The 21,301-nt window shown below is 41.4% G+C and overlaps 1 protein-coding gene across 14 annotated transcripts in view; it reads right to left on the bottom strand.

Annotated features, from left to right (window-relative positions):
- ank1a (ankyrin 1, erythrocytic a) overlaps window positions 1-21,301 on the bottom strand; it is an 88,619-nt gene that overhangs the window by 42,962 nt on the left and 24,356 nt on the right. For 12 of the 14 annotated variants that reach the window (XM_040019563.1, XM_040019562.1, XM_040019564.1 and 9 more), the window contains exon 3: window positions 11,126-11,218. The exons of 1 other annotated variant lie outside the window; for it this stretch is intronic. In XM_040019563.1, coding sequence (XP_039875497.1) covers window positions 11,126-11,218 — 93 coding nt within the window. Of the gene's footprint in view, window positions 1-303; window positions 11,096-11,125; window positions 11,219-21,301 lie in introns of those variants that run through there. One more of the 14 variants, XM_040019571.1, reaches the window with a different exon arrangement.

Here is a 21,301-nt window from a genome sequence, read left to right as displayed (position 1 = left end):
GAGATAAAGAAAATATGAAAGGAAAGGATTTAAAACAGGGAGCAAAGCCAGCCAGAAAAAGGTACTGGACCATCACAGTGTGATGTAGAAAGGTTAAGACAGGGAACGCTGGCAGGTGCATTACAGCTGAGAAAATGCAATGATTTTACAGTAGAGCAAAATGCTATTAAAAAAGACAGCAGAATGAGTATTAGAGAGACATACAGTCATATGAAGAGACAGGAATAGTTACAGGACAAGAGATACAGTACGAGTGCAGCAAGAAGAAGGTGAGACAGAGAACAGCAGAGTCTGTGTACTCACTCCAAAAGTGACGCTCTTGACTGGCATGCCTGTTGGCCCTCCACTCTCTCTTTCTTACGTTTTCTGTTTCTCTCAAACACACAGCTGTCTTTTCTGTTGCCCCCTGCAAGTGCTGCGGTACAGGGCACGTAGACCCCCATCCAACGTAAACACGAAAACCACTCACACACACACACACACATATACACACGCCCAGACACACACACTTGAGTAAGCATGGTGGGTGGAGATATTGGGTAGGGTGGGGGTTGAGGGGATGGGGGGCCCAGGGGTTTATCTCTGGAGGAATGCTGCCTGTATCTAAGGACACACATTTCACACGCAGTCGAAAACAAATGGGCACCCCCACACTCTGCCTGTGGATTTCCTGCCTCCATCCGTGTTCCTTCTCGGCTCCATTTCCACTCATATTTTGAACTATCCTTACTTTTCTCATGTACCCCACCCGTTTCGTGCCCTTTTTCGGTCTTCCATCACACTCTGCTCTGCTGTCCACCTCTTCTGTCCCCTCCACCTTTCACATTTGTTGCACCCCGACACTCTGTGTCACCCCAACTTTATCCCTCCTTTCTCCTGTCCCTGCTTGCCCGCATGTCACGCCCATCGCTGTGTCTCCTGTATGTTTTGTGACAGCCAGACAATCAATTTTTTTCTAAGACCAGGCAGAATACCAGAATAGTGCAGAGTTACTGTGGCGAATGGGTGTGTTTTTTCCGAGTGGGTCCGTTTCAGTCTGCGAGGTGACTTACAGTGACAAAGCGCCCGGTGGGGGGGTTGCTGCCACCGCCCAGTGACAATGGGGCCAGACACATGGGGTGGAGGGGTGGGGGGGAGCACGGAGGGGCCAGGCTCTCAAAAGGCCCTGCCTCTTTTAATAAAGCGTCCGTCATTCCTCGCTTGAAAGGACCTCCTTTTCTCTCCCTCTCCCCTCCTCTCTCCCTCTCCTGGCTAAATGCTGGGAAAAGCACATCGCTGCCAAAACCATGCAGAGAGATAAATGCTAGTAGGAGAGATGAAGGAGGGGGCATGGCAGAAAGGAGGCTATACACTACTCAGTACCACTGGACCGTGACCTGGGCAAAAACATCACGTGGGACTTCTGTGCTGTCCACAGAATTGAGTTTGGACAGTGACGAGAGCTCCAGTGAAAAAGAATGTTGAGGCAATGGACAACGAGTACTAATGCCCATGAAGACATGACAAATTATCCCATGCTTCTCCAAGAAAAGGGACTGCAACTCTAACATCAGCGTACTCTTGCCAAGCCAGCAGAGAGTAACGCAAATTATACGAGGGGAAGAATGATAACCTCTCAGATCCTTGTTGATAAGACTTTTTCCCCAAAGGTGTGGCAGAATTAAGTGAGTGATGAAACCCACCTGAGTTTTTCTCAGCAGGTGCAGTCAGCTTAAAAGTGTCATTGTTACTCATGACACAGTAAGACAATCAAGTAGTCAATAGTTTATGAGGTATTATAGTAGGATTTTTGATTGTGGTGCTTTGCAGGCTTTCCTGCAAGACTTTTCTTCCTTTTTAAGACAACTGTGTGACAGATGTTGTGGGTCAGAACTCATCTGTTCTGATTACTAACCATACAGCTTAAATCTGTAAGAGCACTCTTGCAGGTGGCCTCATAGCGAACTAGTGGCCGACCAACTTTTCTTGTCCCTTCAGCCAGCTGCCCATTTATCAGGGTTTGATTGGCCAGTCATCATCCATGCGGCAAACATGGCCCATCCAATATAGGTGATTTCCAAACAATTTGATCTTTATGTCCTCTACGCTGGCATTTTCTAGGACTTCCTTATTTTAGACAAAATGATCCCATTTGATTCGTCACATAGACCTCAACCTTTAAAAGCTAATAACACATGAAGGATTCAACAAGGATAAATATATGTAAAGCATTGCTGTGCTTTATTTCTAACACAGGTGAGAGTTTTTAAAGCTGTGTTATTGATCATTTAGTCCCCATCTAGGCTGTAACTCTTACACCCTTGCACAAAGATGTATTCTTATTTATTCTCTTAAAGAGGTAGAGATCTAACTGAGAGTGATTTCAGGTCATTATCGAGCTCAGGCCACACTGCTGTTTTGTAACAGGGTTGATTTAAGTTGGAGACAGACATGCCCTCTGCACCCTGTGTCACGCTCCTCTTGTTTGCAGGATAAAGGGTTGCGACTGTCCACGTGTGGTGCTTGTGGTGGTTTATTGCCCGTGTCCTGATGCTTCAGAGAACAGTGATCAGAGAGAAAAAAAACTGTAAAGAAAAAAAGTCACACACTGTAGTCTGTACCTATTCTCACTATTTCACACCACAGACCTAAAGTTAGCATTTTAGGATCAAACATATGAAGTAGCAATAGCAGTAGGAACTATACTGGTGGAAACCGGAGAGGATTCATTTGGAAAAAAAGAAGAAAAAAAAATCTCTAAGTAAAAATAACAAAATGCATTCTCTGAAGGCAACATTTTCAAAGCAGAAAACAAGTACATTATCAGTCATAATGAAAAACTCTATACCATATTCTCTTTGAATTCCAACATAATGCTATTTCTATGTAAGGTTGTACAGGTTCAGAATGCTGTAATGCCCCTCTAGTGGCAGCACAATGCTCTGCAGCTTTGGCCAGTAGCAGCTTCATATCAGGGATGGGGTGGGTTGGGCTGATACTGCAGCCTTGGCAAAAACCTTACAGTCTCTCTCTCTCATACGCACCCACAAGTACACACACAAAACACACACATTCAGTGGCTTATCCTGTACTTCAGCACCTCCACACATTAAGCTTGCCTGGCTTCTGAACTGAGAAAAGAGCTATTTAATTCAGCATAGGTAGCTCACGCTCATATACATACATAGTCAGGCGTACGGCCACCTGAACAAACGCACATGCACCTCAATGTGACAAAGCCAGACTGACCTGTGGAAGACAAAAAACAGGAAGTTAGAAATACTCAAGGAAGGATAGCAGAAAAGATGAAAGCAATAGAGAAGAATGACAGCCGCAATATGTCAGCACAGGACCGGGCTCCTATTAATCTTCATAAGTGGACAAGTAGAGTCAGGGAAATACAGAGGGAGGATGTGCACGAGGCGAGAGAAAGAGAATCACTGTGGAGAGAATATGTCTTCACAACTCTCCATGTCTCCCTCTCTTGTTTTGTATGTACGCAGTGCCGGAGCTCTTGCTGAGAAAATAAAGCATCTTGACCATCACTCACTACTGGGTTTGAGTCAGCCTCAGACAGAATCCGAGCAGCCAGACCATAATTCAATCAGTCTGATTAATAGACATAGAGGTGAAGTGGCCTGAGTTTTTAGACTCTATTCAGAACTAATGTACTGTCCTGAAACTACAAGATACGAACCCCACCAGGACGACGAGTTCACCTGCCAATGCTGATTTAACTCAATTTGAGTTGGGCATAACGCAATAAGATTGTAAGACCCTGAAGAATATAAACTCCATTGTTCCTCTGAGAAAGAGAAGCAGAGCAAGAAGTAAAACACTACATAACATTTTATTGTTACTTAGCTTCTGTCTTTAATGTCTAATTATTTTAGAGCTTTCTTGATGAAGGTTACAATGTGTCAATAAGATTTTCATTTTTCTTTTATGTAGGCAAACTAAACTAAAGCCATTTTTAAAATAATAAAAACAATAATAAGAGGGCAATTTCTTGTTATTAATCAGCTAACTCATACAAAGACATAAATACCGTTCAAATCAGCAGGTTACTTTTCAGAAATTTATCTTTAACAAACTTTGTATATTGTTTATGTGGTAACTGCATAGTTACTACACTGTTGTGACAGCTACCTAGCTAGATTGTTACTGCAATATCTTCTTCTGTTTTCCATTTAATTTCCTGGTATGTCAGATGGTTACATAACAAAAGGACCAAACTCAGCCAAATGAGTTCAGTTAATGTATGACTGAAAAAAGTAGAATTACAAAATAATTTATTAATACACTTTAAAAAGGATTATATGCAAATGGAGGCACACAGTGACTGCCCGTGTCTTTCTGCACTGGGGTATGTTTTAAACCGGTCTAGGTCTTGTAGCATGTCATTAACATTTGTACAGGGACAGTGACATTTCCAAACATTCGTTTTCGGTTTGCCTTGCACCATCAGTCCCATTCCTCACCCCAGAGAGAGCAAGCAGCAAAGAATCCAAAGATGAAAGAGGAGATGGGTGGAAAGAGCAAGAGGTGCGCAACAAAGCGGAAACAAAGGGGTCCGGTGATAAATAAACACGCCTTGGGAGCGTCAGTGAGTCTGTGCTGCAGTGGATTTGTGCACAACATCTTCATTTGTTGCACAGTCTTGTTGACAGTATGACAGCATAATCTGCATTGCTTTGCTGAGTCAGACACCCACAACTCTATATGCATAAACTTCCTGTCATTATGTTATTGAAACTAAACTGGTGGAGCGACTGCCAACAGCAGTAAATGACCCATTCATACCCAAATACACAGGCTGCTCTTGATTAAAAAATGAATACATATTTGATGTGTCTATCATGTCGTTTTCCACTTCAGCATTTAATATCTTGCCTCAGGGGACAGATGTTGCAATTAAGGGAGACGCTCTTATCAATCAGTGCAAGTGGAGTCCAAAGAAGTCTTTTAAAGCTGGAGTCAATCACTCAGCTGCCTCTACTCAACAACTTTAGCACTGCCTTACATCTACAGATCCAAACACTCACACACTCATAGAAATACCTGCATTAATTAACACCACACACACACACACACACACACACACACACACACACACACACACACACACACACACACACACACACTTTCACCCACAGCGCATTACATGCAGGTGCATAACGCACACCCTTTTCATTCAGCACACACACATACCCCAATCAACCACAACATTAAAACCACCACCTGCCTAATATTGTGTCAGCCCCCATCATACTGCCAAAACGGGTCCACAGGACCTCTGGGGGTGTCTGCTGTGCCAGGCACTGGGATGTTGGCAGCTGATCATTCGGATCCTGTGGGTTATGGGTTGTGGCCTTTTTGTATTCGGCTTGTTCTGACGTTCCTGGGGATAATTAGTTGGATTAGGATCTCAGAAGCTTGAAGCTAGGTCAATACTTGGGGTTCTCGGTCCTAACTTTAATTCCTGTTCATTTTTAGGCTGCGGCAGAGGTCAGCGTTCTGCTGGGAAATGCTGCTGCCATTGCCATATGGGCTCTGCTTGGTACAAGTGGACAGTTGGTGGCATATATTTAAGTAAGATCTGCATAAAAGCAAAAGGAGACGCATTTTCCCGAAACTGAAGTATTGATATTTCTTTCTCCTGTCAGTAGCTTTAATGTTGTGGCTGAGGGGTGTACGTAGCTCACAGCAACCTTCCATAATGCAAGCATTCAATTCGGGCAGCGGTATACTCAAACTGAACAATGTTGTGCAACGTATCATCAAACAATGTTTGTAGGGAAGTTTAGATGTTTATATATATTCTTACAACATTTGGGGGTGTTGAGAGATGCTGGTAATTAAAGCAGGGTGAGTGCATTTAAACCTGGATGTACAATCAAATGTGGCAGATATACAACTCTGCCCAAACCATTAGGGGCCCAAGGCAGACACAAATTTCCATCAAGCTCCTTTTGCCTTTTTCTGAAGAACCAGGTTGAGGTGGCCATAAACATCAGAAATGAGTCAGAAATCAGAACTTATACTTCAGAACTTGTACTTATAAACAACTTTATTCTGAAACTTAAACCAGATATCTGTAAGTCAAATCACTTTTTTTTGGCTCTTTAATTTGAACTTCTGGTAGAGTTGGCCTAAACTAAAATACAGGAAGAGACTGTTTTACAATAACAGGAACTGATTTAATGACACAATCTACTGTGTTTATTAAGATATTTTTATGGTGATGAATGAATGAAAATAAAATGCTGCATAACAAAATGCACTTAGAGTGTCTGAATTTGTTTGAGCATCTTATTTACTTCCTTGTGATTAAAAGCTGTCGAGGTATAGCTATAGCCTGTTTTACCTGTTTGTAAATTCAAATGAAACCATATGAAAATGACTGAATATCACTGGTGTAGAGAGCAGAGAGACTGGATTTCCTCCCCTGGTCTGCGCTGAACATTAACGGGGTTCACGTGAAAATGTCAAACAGGGAGATTCTGTCTGTGAAACGCTGAGGCGATGTATCCTGGCCATTGTTAACGTATATATATGTATTTCACTTTTTCACTTTTTATTTCAGTCTTTCTCTGCTGGAACTATTTTTAGGCAGGTCACCAGGTCTTCATCACTGATAATGCAGACAGCGTGGAAGTAAGAATATGGGTACATGTTGAGGACGGGGAAGCTGTGCCCACCATTACACCTCCTGTGTATAAAAGCATATCTAACAAACTGTTGAATTCAGAGGGCTTTCAGCGGGCATTTTCTTTTTGGAGTATACTTCCACCTTTAACCATGCACTCTGCGCATTCATCTTAAACACATGCACATGCACGCATGCATGCACATTAATTGTTGCTCACATTCTCTCTTTCTCACTGTCTTTTTGTCAGGTAATAATACATATAAATAGTGATGATGATATCTAAGATGCCTTTGGGTTTAAATGGACACAAACAAAAACAAATAGTGCAGTTGGAAAGTCCAACCAATGTAAAAAAAAAGTATTAAAAAGAAGTAGTGGGTAAAGGTATTTGAGTTATGGAAGTCATCATTTGAAGGCAAATAATCCCATAAACAGAGGAGTGTAATATTGTGGGGTTAAGCTAAAAAAAAGTTTTAAAAAACGTGTGAGCAGAAAGAGACATCTGGTCCTGGCTTCATTAAATCTTTAAAAGTTCAGCCTTAAGGTTATCCTGTCAGAAATGTATATTTACACTTACGTAGAATGGAAACAACATTTTGATTTATAAAAGATTGGATGAGGGACATACATATTCAGTAGTGACCTAGCTTAGTATGGCTCCACTGAAAGTATTCTTTACAGGCCAGATTGCTCCCGTGAGGGATCTCACTATAGCAAAAAGCCAGAAATGATCAGTTCCTAATGGGTCAGCAAGACGAGGAGAGTCCTGCTCTCCTGTCTCCTCTTTAACGTTGGGCTGAGGCCAACTGAGACATTACACGACTTCTGCAGTCTGGCACAATAGCAGTAAACCTTTAATCTGAATTCTGTGAAGCTGGTATCAGTAACCCTGGGACAAAAACCAGAGTTACAATATTTGAATGCGCCATGGCCTTTCACATGTAAATTACACTTTGCCCCCCTAGCCGAAACAAATTACAGCCAACTGCTGGTGGCTGGATATGAATGGGCTTCCTAATGTAGTCTACATCTACAGTGGGCCAGGGAGCAGCTGGAAAAAAGAAACTGAGACGGAGGAGAATTTATGTGACAGAGCAGGGTGTGATAGTTTGCTTTATTTCATATTAAATCTACAATGCAGCCGTACTGTGACGAATGGGGCTTGGCTCTCTGAGCATCTGTCTCCAAGGACTCACTGAGGGGTAATTAGAGCTGTGGGATGATAAGGGATATTCTCCAGCCCGGCCCAGCCCTATCAATGGTGGCACAAGGGTTGGGGCTTTACACAGACCTTTGACATTTCACAAATCTGTGTACAGGAGGGGGCAGGGTAGGGTGGAGCACTGGATGAAGGGCTGGATTTTTTGTAAATTACATCAGCTCAGGGTAAGAGTCATGGTTTGTGGGACCTGTCTGAGTTTTATATCACCAAGCCAATCTGCATGATGCTGCTTAATGCTTTTGGACTTATTTGGGGTGACAGCTATGAACAAAACTAGCTGGAGTGAGCTTGCAGCAATATACAATGTAGGTTCATTCATTTTTGTAGCTTTGGTTCTACTGATTAAACATGTGCTAAAACTATGTCTGACCAGGTCATAAAACAAAGTTACTATGATTTTAATATATGACACACATCCAGTTCACTGCTAATTGTGAAGTATTTGCATAAAAGAAGCAGTTATTCTGGTTCACCCAGAATGTAAAAAGTCTTTACATTTCATTGGCTGGTTGTTCAGTTGCAAGAATTATTTTTACACACCAGCAAAGCTTTACAAAAACAAAATTGGGGGGGAAAAAGAAGCTGCTTGTAGCCAAACTGTGAGAAAGGCTTTATGTCATGTTTAACACTAAACAAGTTAACCTATTGTAGCTGTGAGTCTTGCTTTTGTAGCTCAAAAGTGAATTCTGATTTCTCTTCTTTGCATTTATGTTTAAGACAGTTTTTCAAATGTCCTCCAAACGTGACTCAGACCGATGTTATAAGGCCCAACATAACAGCAGAAATGTGTTTACAGTTTGGCCTTTTTTTACAGGCTTAAAATTCATTCTTAAAGTGTGCAATAATAGATGAGTGGCTGTTCTGACAAACACGCAGATGCTAGCAAAGATGACTGAAGCTGTGAGGCTTCTGATAGGTTTCTTCACTAACTAACTATGGAATCGCTGAACTGGACCTTTTCAAGGTTTTGGTGTCTTTTAGTGCCTTTTGATGCAATGACCTGGCCAGATTTATTGCTTGCTATATCTTTAATTGCACATGAGTGCTCCACTTTTGGCTAGTGAAATTTTATTATTATATTTGGATGTTTATTTGTATATATTTTTGTCTGTGTGATGATCATCACATGCAGTTACAAGATCTATATGGATGCAAATCGCTAATAAAGCTTTATGTGTTAGCTTGCCAGAATTCCTGACTCCTAAAAATCATCATAGCAGTGGCCAAGATGCAAAAATGAGTTTTTTCTATTGGACTTTTATGTATATTGTCTATGATTAAAACAAACTAGTTGTTTAGAACCTGAATAATCAAAATCCTCACATTTGTTGCTTTGTTAGATTTTGTCAGTTTTATTACATTTTCAGATCTACAGTGTTAGAGACTGATAAGTGGGAAGCAGACATCTTTTTGCAGGAGTTTGGTTTATGCCACTACTGCTTTCCTCTGATGCAATAGCTAAGGGCACGTGAGAAGACTTTTACTCAGGTAACAGGTGCTTAAATGTTCATGCTTACAGCCAGCAATCACACTAACCCTTCCCAAAAAGACTTAGGAACTCTTTATTGTACAACCCACTTGATGATTATTATGTTTACGTAAGCCAGGTTTTTCCAAAGTGGTAATATTTATAACCAGATAAACGCAACGCTATATGGACAATGACTACGAACCTAACAATATATTTCTAGCTGTGACAGAGAGAAATAAATAAATAAAATATCAGCTTTCACACATTCAAACAAAAGATAAAAGAACATTCAAAACAATAAAGGAAAAATACAACTGGCCAGTGCACACGCATTCAAGAGCATAACCAAGGGAAGGACTCCATATTGTTGTATGCTGGGCTGCTTTTCATGATGGTGTGTTTTCTTGACGGTGTTCAATGTGCTCAGCTCACCTTGTTTTTTTTTAAATATATTTGTTCTTAAGTCGCTGCACTTCCAAATGGTTTACGTACTTAACTGTGTAAGATGAGAAAAGTTTAACTGGGTTTCTGTGAAGGGTAACCCAATAGTGCTCCAAAGTGTTTGGGAGCAATATGGAGGTAAGGAGAATAGCTTTAGGAATTTCACACGGGAGCAAGGGGGAGCTAGGATCTGAGGGGAAATCATCAGGGGCAAGAGTCGTCTGGAGCAAGTTTCCCAGCAGCCTTATTGCACTTAGATGATCTTTCCTCCAACAAGTGACAACGGATTCAAGATCATCTACTAGATGTGGTGCAATAACACCTTGGGCAAACCTATCCCAGACTGTTTAAACAGATAAAAACAGACAAAACACAGGAACAGCACATGACAAACATAGTGACACATAAAATACGCACAGACACAATACACATCACTGACACATCAAAGGCACGGGCAAAGGCAGGCAACCAGGCAAGACCACAACACTGACAGCACTTAACAGGAACATCACAGGACAGACATTCAGACTTTCTTCTAATACACAGATCGAAGCCATGCAAGGACGGAAAAGCATGCACACAAACTCACAGAACAAAGAGATCAACTCCCGACCAAAGCACATCCCCGCACTCTCGCTCTCACACACACCCACACGAACTTTAAACTAACCCTAAACACGAACACAGAATGACACAAGCATATTTTAGAAATCAGAAGAACCCACAGGAAAAATACTTGGACTGTTGTCTGTTATCTCTACTGTGAACTGTTGTGCAAAGTACTTTTTTTTCATAGCAGGAAGCGCATACCTATTTGTAACTCGTATGAAGCATTTGAAAAGTACATCAAAGCTATATTTTCCCCGTGGACTCTTGTCTTGTAATATGCTGCTTGAGAACATTAATTTCAGAGAAATCACAGAGACGATATCCAGATTAATATCCACACAAATACACACTAAGGTTATATGTATTACGTTTAACTGAAAAGAAGGAACGCAAAAACAATAACAAACCAAATCAAATAAATTAGGAACAGCACGTTAGTACGATACGTCAAGCAAAGACAGGAACAAAGAAAAAGCTCCAGCCTGATCCCACGACACCTGACTGAATCAGCTCACATCACAACGGCAACACTAGAAAGTCAAAGGAATCAGAACTACAGTACCATAAAGCAACACATCACAAAAAGAAACAAGAGAGATAAAGATAAAAAACAACAACAACAGCAGAGCAACAACAGTGACACAAACTTTAAGTGACAGATACAACAGTTGTCATAAATACATAATATATATAAATACATATAAATATAAAGAAAGAGGAAAAGCCAGATATACGTGTTGCAGATATTTACTTCATCATCATAGTGCCATACTCCTTGGCCATCCGGCATCTCAGAGCTCACACTACTGTCCTGATCGATTAGCCAGCGATGCACGGCGTGGGCCTAAAAGGACATACGACATAAAGACAGAGCCCGGTTAATCGCAGCAGTGAGAAGCAGAGATGGAGAGACAGAAAGGAAGAGGGAGGGCAGAGGAGGAGAAGCAGCACGGACAGAAAACAATGACAAGGAAATGATCAAAAGATTCAGGAGGAGGAACAGGTGAACATCAAATTGAGACACGGAGAGAAAACTAGGTGGAGCGAGAGGAGGACGAGGAAACCAACCCCACCCTGCCCCAACCTATCCCATCCCACCTTGCTTGTCAAACCCCACCCCAACCCCAGGAAAGAACTCCCCTGTGGGAAACAGGCCAGGTTACAATGAGTGGTATGAGCGAGATGTAGCACGACACGAGGTGGGAGGTAGGCAACACCGCTATGATGGCGATGGAGGTGGGTCTGGTGTTGGTGGTTTTTGGCTCACAGATGGATCGAGTGCGTCACTGTGGGAGAGCTGCAACTTACACACCGGAGTGAGTCGGGATTCCTTCATATCACACTTGTGCGAGTGGCACCGGGACAAAACTGCAGTGTACTTACCCTGAATGTTCATATAGAAATGCGTAACCACACAGAGTATGTGCCGTACAACACAACACCACAGGAAAAGACACCGAGCAATCTTAAGCACAGAAAGAAAAATAACATAAAGACACCAATGACAGTGTGAGCGCCCCCACATTAACACAGATACATCAGTAAATCCACAAAGGTGTGAAACAGCAAGAGTGGCTCAGCCAAAAGTAATTTAGGAAAACAGCCAACAAAACTGCATGAACTCTTGACCAGATAATCAGATAACATTTGTTTTTTTTTCCAGGACAACTGTCTGCTCCTCTCAGAGAATCAAAGTACAATAAGAGAGACAGTGTCCCAAACTTCTCCAGACAGACAGACAGCGAGACGTCTGCTCAGACTCCTTCAGCTAACATTTAAATCAAGCACATACTGCAGCCGGTCTAGTCCCGGTCACCCTGAAACACACATACAGGATCTCATACGCATGCACCAAACCCCATCTGTTACCCTCGACTGTTGTCGTGTCAGCACCAAAAACAACCGAACACAGCTCCTTTCGCGAGGCTTGCTGCCCCGTGTGGCAGAAATACTTGTCAAAATATGCAATGGGGTGAAATCGCAGAATGCAGGGATTAATTACCCTGTCATAGCTGCTACTGCACATTTACTATTTACTTTACGCAAGCAACTTTACAGTTTTTAAGATGCAGTGATGCAGGCTGTCATACCAATGGGCATTTAGCACATAAACTGTCGGCTGTCGGCATAAACTGCCTTTAATACTGAACGCAGAGAGGGAGAGTGAGGGTGTTACATAACCACATACGAGGGTACACACAAAATACACTCCCGGGCGGCTGTCTTGTTTAAGCCTTCAACAAACCCATTTGACTTCCAAGAGATCTGTAGCCTAACCACGTAGACTGGCTCCTGCAAATCTCGCCCCAGTGCAAACTTGACTTTAAATACAAAATCAAAACACAGTCCAAATGTATTTTATACTGTAACTTGGTGTTAACCATGATTATAATTTAAACCCATATTCTAGCATGCGAAAAAATCCCTTTAAAGGATAAAACCTGTTTGTTTTTCCTCATGCGTCATATTTGTAAGGAATATTTGACACGAGAAGCAAACAGACACAGAGGGGTCAGGACCTTCTCCATCAGGTTTTGTGACTGCAATGACAGATACTGTTAAACACATAGCAGGGAAGAGGAGGGCACCACACAGGAATAGACAGAGCCAGCTCAAGGGTATAGTGAATCAAACGGTGACAGCAGAGGCCAAAGCCTCTGTTAGGACACCTGAAAATAGACAAAAACTAGCAGAAAAAGGCAGCCAGAAGGCACTGTAATTTTCGCTTTGCTTGAGCCAGCTATAAAATATAACTGCCGTAACGGGGCTTGGTCTCAGGCCATACATGGGAAAGCAGGTGTGGAGGAGATTGCTTGCATATGTGTTAATGTCTGTGTGTGTGTACATGTGTGGATTTGATGCACAGGGGCGTCAAGAGTTTGTGGTGAGTTACTGAGCGTGTCAGCTTAGAAGAATAATTGGATTAAGTAGCAGACGGCTAGTGATGACAGCGAGAGGGGAGTTGAAGGAGTTGAGGGGGAAGAAGAGGAGGAGTAGGGTAGACAGACTGAGGCAGAGGGGGGAGAGAGGTACTGATAAGTAAGTATAACAGGCCACTTGCTGTGGAGCCTCTGGGAGCCACGGGACAGTGAACAGACACGCAGAGGGAGCTCAAACCGTTACGCTGAAGATTAGAGCAATAAAGGAACAACACTCATAGTCTCTGAACAACTAACTAGCAGCCTCTCGGGATTTAGCATGCTTTACATCAAACTCCAAGACCAGAAGAAGACAACCGATTTGAGTCATGAAAGAGAAAGTCGATATTTATTTGCTTTCTATATGATAAAGAGTACTGGAGCAGAGTCGTTCTGGAGGCTGTTACCCTTCCACATTTGCAGATTGTCCTCCACAGTGTCAGCTGGCGAGGCAGCACTGATCATACAATTTATGACCACAGCCAAAGGAAAAGGACTGTGAGTCCAAGAAAGCGTTGTATTAAAGAGAAGATAAGTATGGAAACCGTGAATCTACTCGTTAAATCCACAGACACTGCAAACATAATTCAAAATTCCCTGTATGATTGTTTTGTTTGTTACCAAAGGTGATTTGTAACCGTAGGTTACTGAGGTACAACGTCTTACAGTCAGATGACAAAATGACACCATTAAATGAACAAGACAAAGATATAGACTACATCTGCTAAACGATGGCTAGTCAGCTGTTCATGGACTTACATGATGCAGATGATGACAATCAATCACAGATTGGTCCACTGCACTTCCAGTTACTTTCCCACACAGGCTCTTACAGAGTCAGCATCTCGTGAACTGGAAGAGGTTTTAAATATACAACAATTCATAAAAAAATGTCAACTGTTTATGCAGTCGGATGACTGCTTAAGTGAACTGCACTGTCACTGTTTTTTGCTTCACCAACCAGTTAAGGCATCAGTCACGCAAGCCTACTGGTGACCGATCAGAGACACCATGGTAACCACCAGTTGCTAGGGGAAAGTTAATATCCACTGACCAGTTGTTAGGTGAAACCAGTGGAAAAGTGGTATGTGGCGCTGCACCTAAAACGTCCTTGTGATTGCTTTGGCTGTTTGCTTTCATTGGCTGTAGTTTCTATGAAAGACGCCAACTTGTCTGCAAACATTTGCATACCACTTGCTAACTGGTAGTGAAAACTGTGAAGAGCACAGCACAGATTGGAAACTGAGACAGCTTACCTTCACGGTAAAAGCTGTGTGTTCTGAAACATTTTAAGAACAACTGTCACTCTGAAGGTAAACGTTCTCCATCTCAGGTTTTCCCTAGCGACAGGAGGTTGAGATTTAAACCTTTGAATCAAATGAAATCACTTAAATTTTCTCACAATCTGCAGATAAATTCTCGAGTTTAGCCCAAAAACCTGAATTGTGAAGTCACAGTGATAATAAAGCATGAATTCTTCTTGTACTTTTTAGTACAAGACGATACAAAAACGTGCTGTTTATTGCCCATGTTCAATTTTTTTTCACTCACATCTTGGTAACTGTGACTTCACAATGAGTCTTAATGATGAAAGTCTCAAAATAAAGAAAACCGAAGAAACATTTAACTCAAAAGTTCAAAGATGAACTTTTCTTTAACTTCATGATCTCAATGGCTTGTGTACTAAAGCTTGGAAACAAAAACAGAAGCAAATTAATCATTATACTCGTAAAGAAAAAAACCAGGTTGCTTGTACTATAACGGCATTTTCTCAGATTCCCCGATTTCAAAAAATAATGAAATCAAAATCAAGTCAAGGTCAAACATAAGCAGCCAGTCTCATTATTAGCATATTTGAAATGCTATATAACTGACTGAGCTTGAGACTCAGCAGAGAATTGGTGTGCACAAAGCTTTGCTCCATTTTAATAAGCATGCTACACATAAAGAGCTGATCTCTGGTGCTCAGTGAATCTGCACAGCTTCAGTATCTCTTTGTGAAAATAGTCCATATGAGAAAATTACCGACTCATTAGGAAGCAAGTACCTTTCTCAAAAGAGCTACTCATTGTTCCCGTTTGTTTTGGTCCTGAAGTGCAGCGGCTTCTCTCTTGATCGTCCACCTTCCTGCCCATTATCCTCGAGTACAGAATAAATGTCAAGTAATCAAGCTCTTAATGTCACGGGTCAAAGTAGGCCAAGAGTTCCTTGTGAAAGGCTGACACAGTATCTAAACTAAATGGATCTCTACTAAATAATTCAAACAATCAAGCAAAGTTATAACAAGAGCACATTTTCATTGAGGTGGCGGATGGCAGAGCGCTTCTAGGAATCCCGTAAGACACCTGATTTATCTGGTCGCCGATTCTGGTTTCAACACGATCTAAACAACCACAGCAGGAAAGCATAGGGGACATGAGATGTGATAAACAACACAGGTGATTAAAGAGGAGAAATTGGTGTGTGGAGCTCAACGGAGAGTAGAGAAGTGGGAACAAACAAACAGGAAACCTTAGAAAATGCACTGAAAAGGTTAAGCAGATTTAGAATCACTTTCTTTCTGCAGCTATTTCCAGTAAGGCTGGCTGATAAAATACAAAATTTTTGCATACAGTGGCCACATGAATCAATGCAAATATGCTCCTTTAAAATCAATCAGCCATATCACCAATTTGTCTGTGTTCCTATTAAAGAGGGAAAGGCATGCTTAACAATGTCATAAAATGATCCAATTATTATTTTACTTATGGTCTCAGAACTCACACTCGCAAATCCCTTGTTATCTAGAACCAGCTGCTCTTAAATATTCCCAGATCCAGGTTTCATGTATAATTGTTGTTGTTAGTGGCTGTAATACATATAGTATATTTTGTATCGCGTGGACACCAGTTTGGTCACCTGAAGCTGTTTAAAATGTGCTATACAAATAAACTTTAACTTGACTACATATATATGTTGCGCTGTCCTTACAAAACAACTTAATCCTCAAGTGATGCAATGCTGTCATTAGATTTTTTTTTGCTGCTCTATAAAAAAAGGACAATCTTATAATCCCCTCCAAACAAATAAATAAAACATTGCTGCTTGAAAGAGCCGGGCAAGAGGTTTTACATGTTAGCAAGCATAAATGAGTGCAGATATAGAAGAGGAGTCTTCCAGAGTAAGAGAGTAAAAAGTCCATCGAGAAAGAGCGAGAGAGGAGGAACAGGAGAGTGCTGCAGATCTCAGCCTGATTAATAATGCATCGCAGGGAACTGCCAGCTCTGTGCCCAGCAGCAACTAGCCTGAGCTCCATCAGCAGAAGAGAGGCACTTTCTGGAGGGACACAGGTGGAACTGCCAGGTGGGATGAAAGGAAAGGTTGGTGCAGTCCCCTCCACCTTTCACCTCTATCCTCACTTTCTATCTAGCGCTCCATCTGGGTTCATATTCTGTCTGTGTTTGGTGCACACTGGTGTGTGAGCATGATCAAAGTCACTCTCTAAATCCTTTAGCCCCCATTTCAACTTTTAACTCACACATTCAGATTTCACAAAGATGAAAAAAGAGCAAATACTGGAGAGTAAGACAGACACAAACACAGCTCAGGAATCAGTAATGCTGTTGGATTTTTAAAAAAGCAGAGGTTTATGATTGTGACTGATTATCGACCTCATAAGGTGAAATTATATCAGTGTTGTGTGCAACCCAAGTGTTAAAAAAAGGCTTTATTGCATGTTTAAGAAAAGGTCCCCAGCTACCCATGTGCTGTAGCTGTGTTTTCCTGGTTTGACCTAGCCTTCACTGTCACATTTAATTGCACTGGATTGCATTACACACTAAGAAGGTCTCCCTTTCTGTCCACACCTTCTCAATTCCTCCTCTCCTCCCGTCTGCTTCTGTCCCTATGGAGGTCAGAGGTCATCAAAGCAAAAAGATTACAAAAGATTAAGAAAGAAAGATCACAGCACACAGACTCCAGACTGCTTTGATGTCCTCTGCAGAAGAAACAAAGTGCACCATCTTCTGATCTTCTGTTTTATTTCCTAATTTTCTTTTTTCTCTGGGGATTGTTGAGGCGGTTAGTAGAAGCTTCTGTTGTAACAAGAAACAACCTTTTGAGCACTCGTACGTGTGACAGCGCCATTTCTAATGTAAATAATTATATTGGTGCAGCAGTGGTAATGAATACTGTAATATTTTAAGTTCTGTTAAAGTAAGAAGGTATAAAAACAAAGAAGACACAAAATTGAATAATGGGAGGGTAAGGGAAGCTATTTTAAATGAGATTATGGGTTTTATCAATGACATGACATACCCCTCCCCTTCTATTTTTTCCTCTTCTCACTGAAAGCCGTTGCTCGTCCATCACATATTCTTTATATCCAACATTTCATTACCATAATAGAAAACATGCATGGAAAAAAAAGATAAATTCAAAGAGACAGCGCAGCCAAAATCCTGGATTTGAGGGGCTTATTTTCATCTTTCTTTCTTGTCTTCTATTCTTTTATGTTGCTCTTTTCTTTTCGCTCACAGAAATGGAAAGAGACATGCCTTTTCTTCCAGCCTGTGCCTCATTATGATGCTTTTCAGGTCTGCTCTTTTGTATGGGGCCAGCCCAGAGCCATGCACATGCATAGCGGAGCAGCCGGTGGATTACCCAGGCTCACGTCAACACTTCAACAGAACCACCTACCACTCCAGCGAACGCCGCTGCCAAGTGTACCATGAATGTTATATGCTTTAATAAGTGTAGCCAAAAAGCGATGCCAAGACTAAACCAACGGGAGCTGCAGCTGTACCACAGACATCAGCATGGACAATAGATCTAGGTCTTTAAACCAGGGCACAGCCGTCACAATGCCGGACAGAATGCATCACAGTTCAGCGATGGTCTAGTCACACGGAGCATCTAACAGTCTCTAACTGAATGCCAATAAGATTGGATTTTTTTTTTCGTTACTGAAAAGCCTGAGGTCATTGTCAGCTTTGAAGCTTTCAGCTTATAATCAAACATTATTCATCAAATGTGGTCAAATGATGCATTTTAATAGAAAAGTCTGGAGGCAACGCAAAGCAAAAGAAATGATAGACGATAAAAAAGAAATATGATAAATACAGGTGGTCGGTGTAAAGTTAAAAATTGCTGTAAAAAGCAAAGAAAAAGACAAAAAAAAAAATCCTGCTACGTTTTCCAGCACTGAGACGCATAACTCTGGATTTATCTGTGTCAGCAATTTTTCACGTGGTTACAAGAGCAGCTACTCACATTATGAGGTGCTTTCAGGCAAAGATATCCCCGCATAAAGCTGTATATCCCTGTGCAAAGGAGAAGCTGTAAAACCAGTGGCATGCTAACAAAGAGAAAATATCACCAACTAGCTGGTGAATGCAGAGATTCATTTAGTGGCAAAAGAGCTCTATAATATGCTTGAAGCAAAACAGAGGAAAAACTAACTTAATGAAAGTTTAATATGCAAAAATGACACATTTTGCTCTCACACGCTGGTACAGGAAGAAATACTAGGCTGCAATTTTCTAAGAGTATGTGTGTATGTTCTTATTCATGTGTGCATATATTTTACGTGTGTACACCTGTGCTCAGCAGTTATCCAAACAGAGCAGGAGGATTTGGCGCTCATTTGTCACACCTGCACTATCACCTTCTGTGGCTTCCTCCTGGGACAGAGAGACGGATGCTCTCTCTATCGCTGCTACATGTAACGCTTGTTAAACCCCTTAGCTGTAGCAAGTCGCCCTTTCTCCATCTCACGACTGTATTTTTTTGTTTCAGCACGCACGCATAGACTACACAGACAAAGTAAATCCATGCATGTAAACACACATATGGTCACTGCACAAATAGAATATTTAATATGTTTTGAACCCACAGTTTTGAGGAACTTTTTTAAGTGTTTCAAACATTCAGACTCATCATTATTAAAGAGAACTGCACCTGTTTTGCTCTGCACATCTAAGCCTGACTCCAGGAAATCATCACTTGAGGTAAATGATCAGATATCACACATCTCCCTCAGGAGCCACAAAGGTTTCATGCAGACATGCTGTAGCTCTGTCTTTTACCAAACACAACTTAAATGCACCTAAAGTAAATCCTGGCATCTGGAATTTTCAACACTCCTGAGACTGTTCATATAATACGAGTGCAGGCAAAAAGCTGACATAGATGGCCGCCGCAGTGCTCTTAAGATGAAACTTTATTGTGAGCATCCTTGATTAGATTCACACTGGGGAAATTGAATCTGAAGGGTAATATTCTCAGGAGGGAAAACGGACAAAAACTGCAGCCAGTGAGCTATGAGGGTGAGAGACAAAGCATTAAGTCTGTCACACCCCACAGAAAAACTGATTTGTCTTCCAAACTTTCAAAGAAAGAAAAGCCTACAAACCGAGCTCTCACATCAGAAACTGTGACAGGGAAAGAAAATTACATTCAGAAAGCTTTAATGTGACACCTACAAGTTTGACGGAAAGCTTTCGCCATTTGAATTGTTGTGTTTGTCTGTATGGTTCATTCATAAGATAAAAAATATAGCAGTGAATTATCACAAATACTCTTCCTGACAGCTTTATCATCAACTGTGTACTTTTACTCACTGATTGGATTCCCACAAAGCTGGTAACTAGCTTTCTTGTTAACAATTTAATATAGATTTAAAAAGACATAATTACCTGTTCAAGATGAAAATCAAAGTCAAAAATAAGCATCAGAATGGGGAAGAAAAGTGATTGAAGTGACTCTGAATGTGGCGATGGTTGTTGGTGACAGATAAGCTGGTCTGAGTATTTCACAAGCTACTGATTTACTGGGATTTTTCAGACAGCCATCTCTAGGGTTTACAGAGAGTGGTCCAAAAAAGATAAAATATCCAGGTGCAGCTGGGTGAAAATGCCACAGACTGCAACAAAGGTATGTAAAAGAACAGTTCTAGATGCATAAGAGGTGGACCCTTTAAGCAGAAACCCACACCGGGTGTCACGCCTGTCCGCTCAAAACAGGAAAATGAGACTACAGTTTGCATAGGAACACCAAAATTGAACCACAGTCGAATGAGTCTCAATTTCTGCTGTTTCTACATTTGAATGGTGGGGTCAGAATTTGGAGTAAACGACATGAAAATATCCATCCATGCCCCCCTGCATCAATGGTTCAGACTGCTGGTGGATGTTTAATAGCATGGGGCACATTTTCTTCCTTAGTAACAACTGGGCATCGTTTAAATGCCACAGCCTACCTGAGTATAACTGCTGCCCGTGTCCATTAGGGCTGTACCATATCATATCGTGCACAATAATATTGATATAAAAGGTACTTGAAAGGCGTACCTAATAAAGTGTCTATTGAGTGTAGAAACACTATTTTGAAAAGGAAAGGAGAGAAATATTCTGTAGACGTACTGAGGTGAGACAAAAGTTGTCCCTCCTGCTGTTACCAGTCTGACTTTAGAGAGACTCCTCCATGTGCCAACTCCTGCTTTATGTCTGTGAGGCTGCAGTACTGCTGCCACTGGTAAAGGTTTCTGTGCTTCTCTGCATGTGTGAGAGCAAGGATATGAACACACAGGGAGTCATGATGAAAACGCACAATGTTACATTAGAAATATCATCAAGCTGTAAAAGAGTCTGAGAGGAGGACACAACAAAATCACCCAAAAAATGGCCCACATTTCTGCAGCTCAGGGCGATGCCACAGCTGTGACAGCCATACAAAGCTAGTGCATTTATTACTTCTAGTAGACCTCTGCCCATGTGAAAGAGTCTAAGTGCACAATATTAGGCGATATATGATGGGTTTGAAATGATGGGCAATAAAGATTTTTGGGGATTCGCATGCAGCCAAATTCTTTAGAGGAAATCGAGACAGATTAATAGAAGATAACAACAAAGGTATGCAAAAGAGCAGCTCGTAACTGAATCGGCAGGAGGTATGTGTTTGAAAGACGTCATTGGATTGCTTTACTGATCAGCTGGTGAAGATGAAAAACAGATCAAAGGGTGGCAATCTGT

The sequence above is a fragment of the Simochromis diagramma genome, unplaced genomic scaffold (assembly GCF_900408965.1).
Source record: "Simochromis diagramma unplaced genomic scaffold, fSimDia1.1 OVJJ01000822.1, whole genome shotgun sequence".
Taxonomy (NCBI): domain Eukaryota; kingdom Metazoa; phylum Chordata; class Actinopteri; order Cichliformes; family Cichlidae; genus Simochromis; species Simochromis diagramma.
This window is presented reverse-complemented; position numbering and strand designations above follow the sequence as displayed.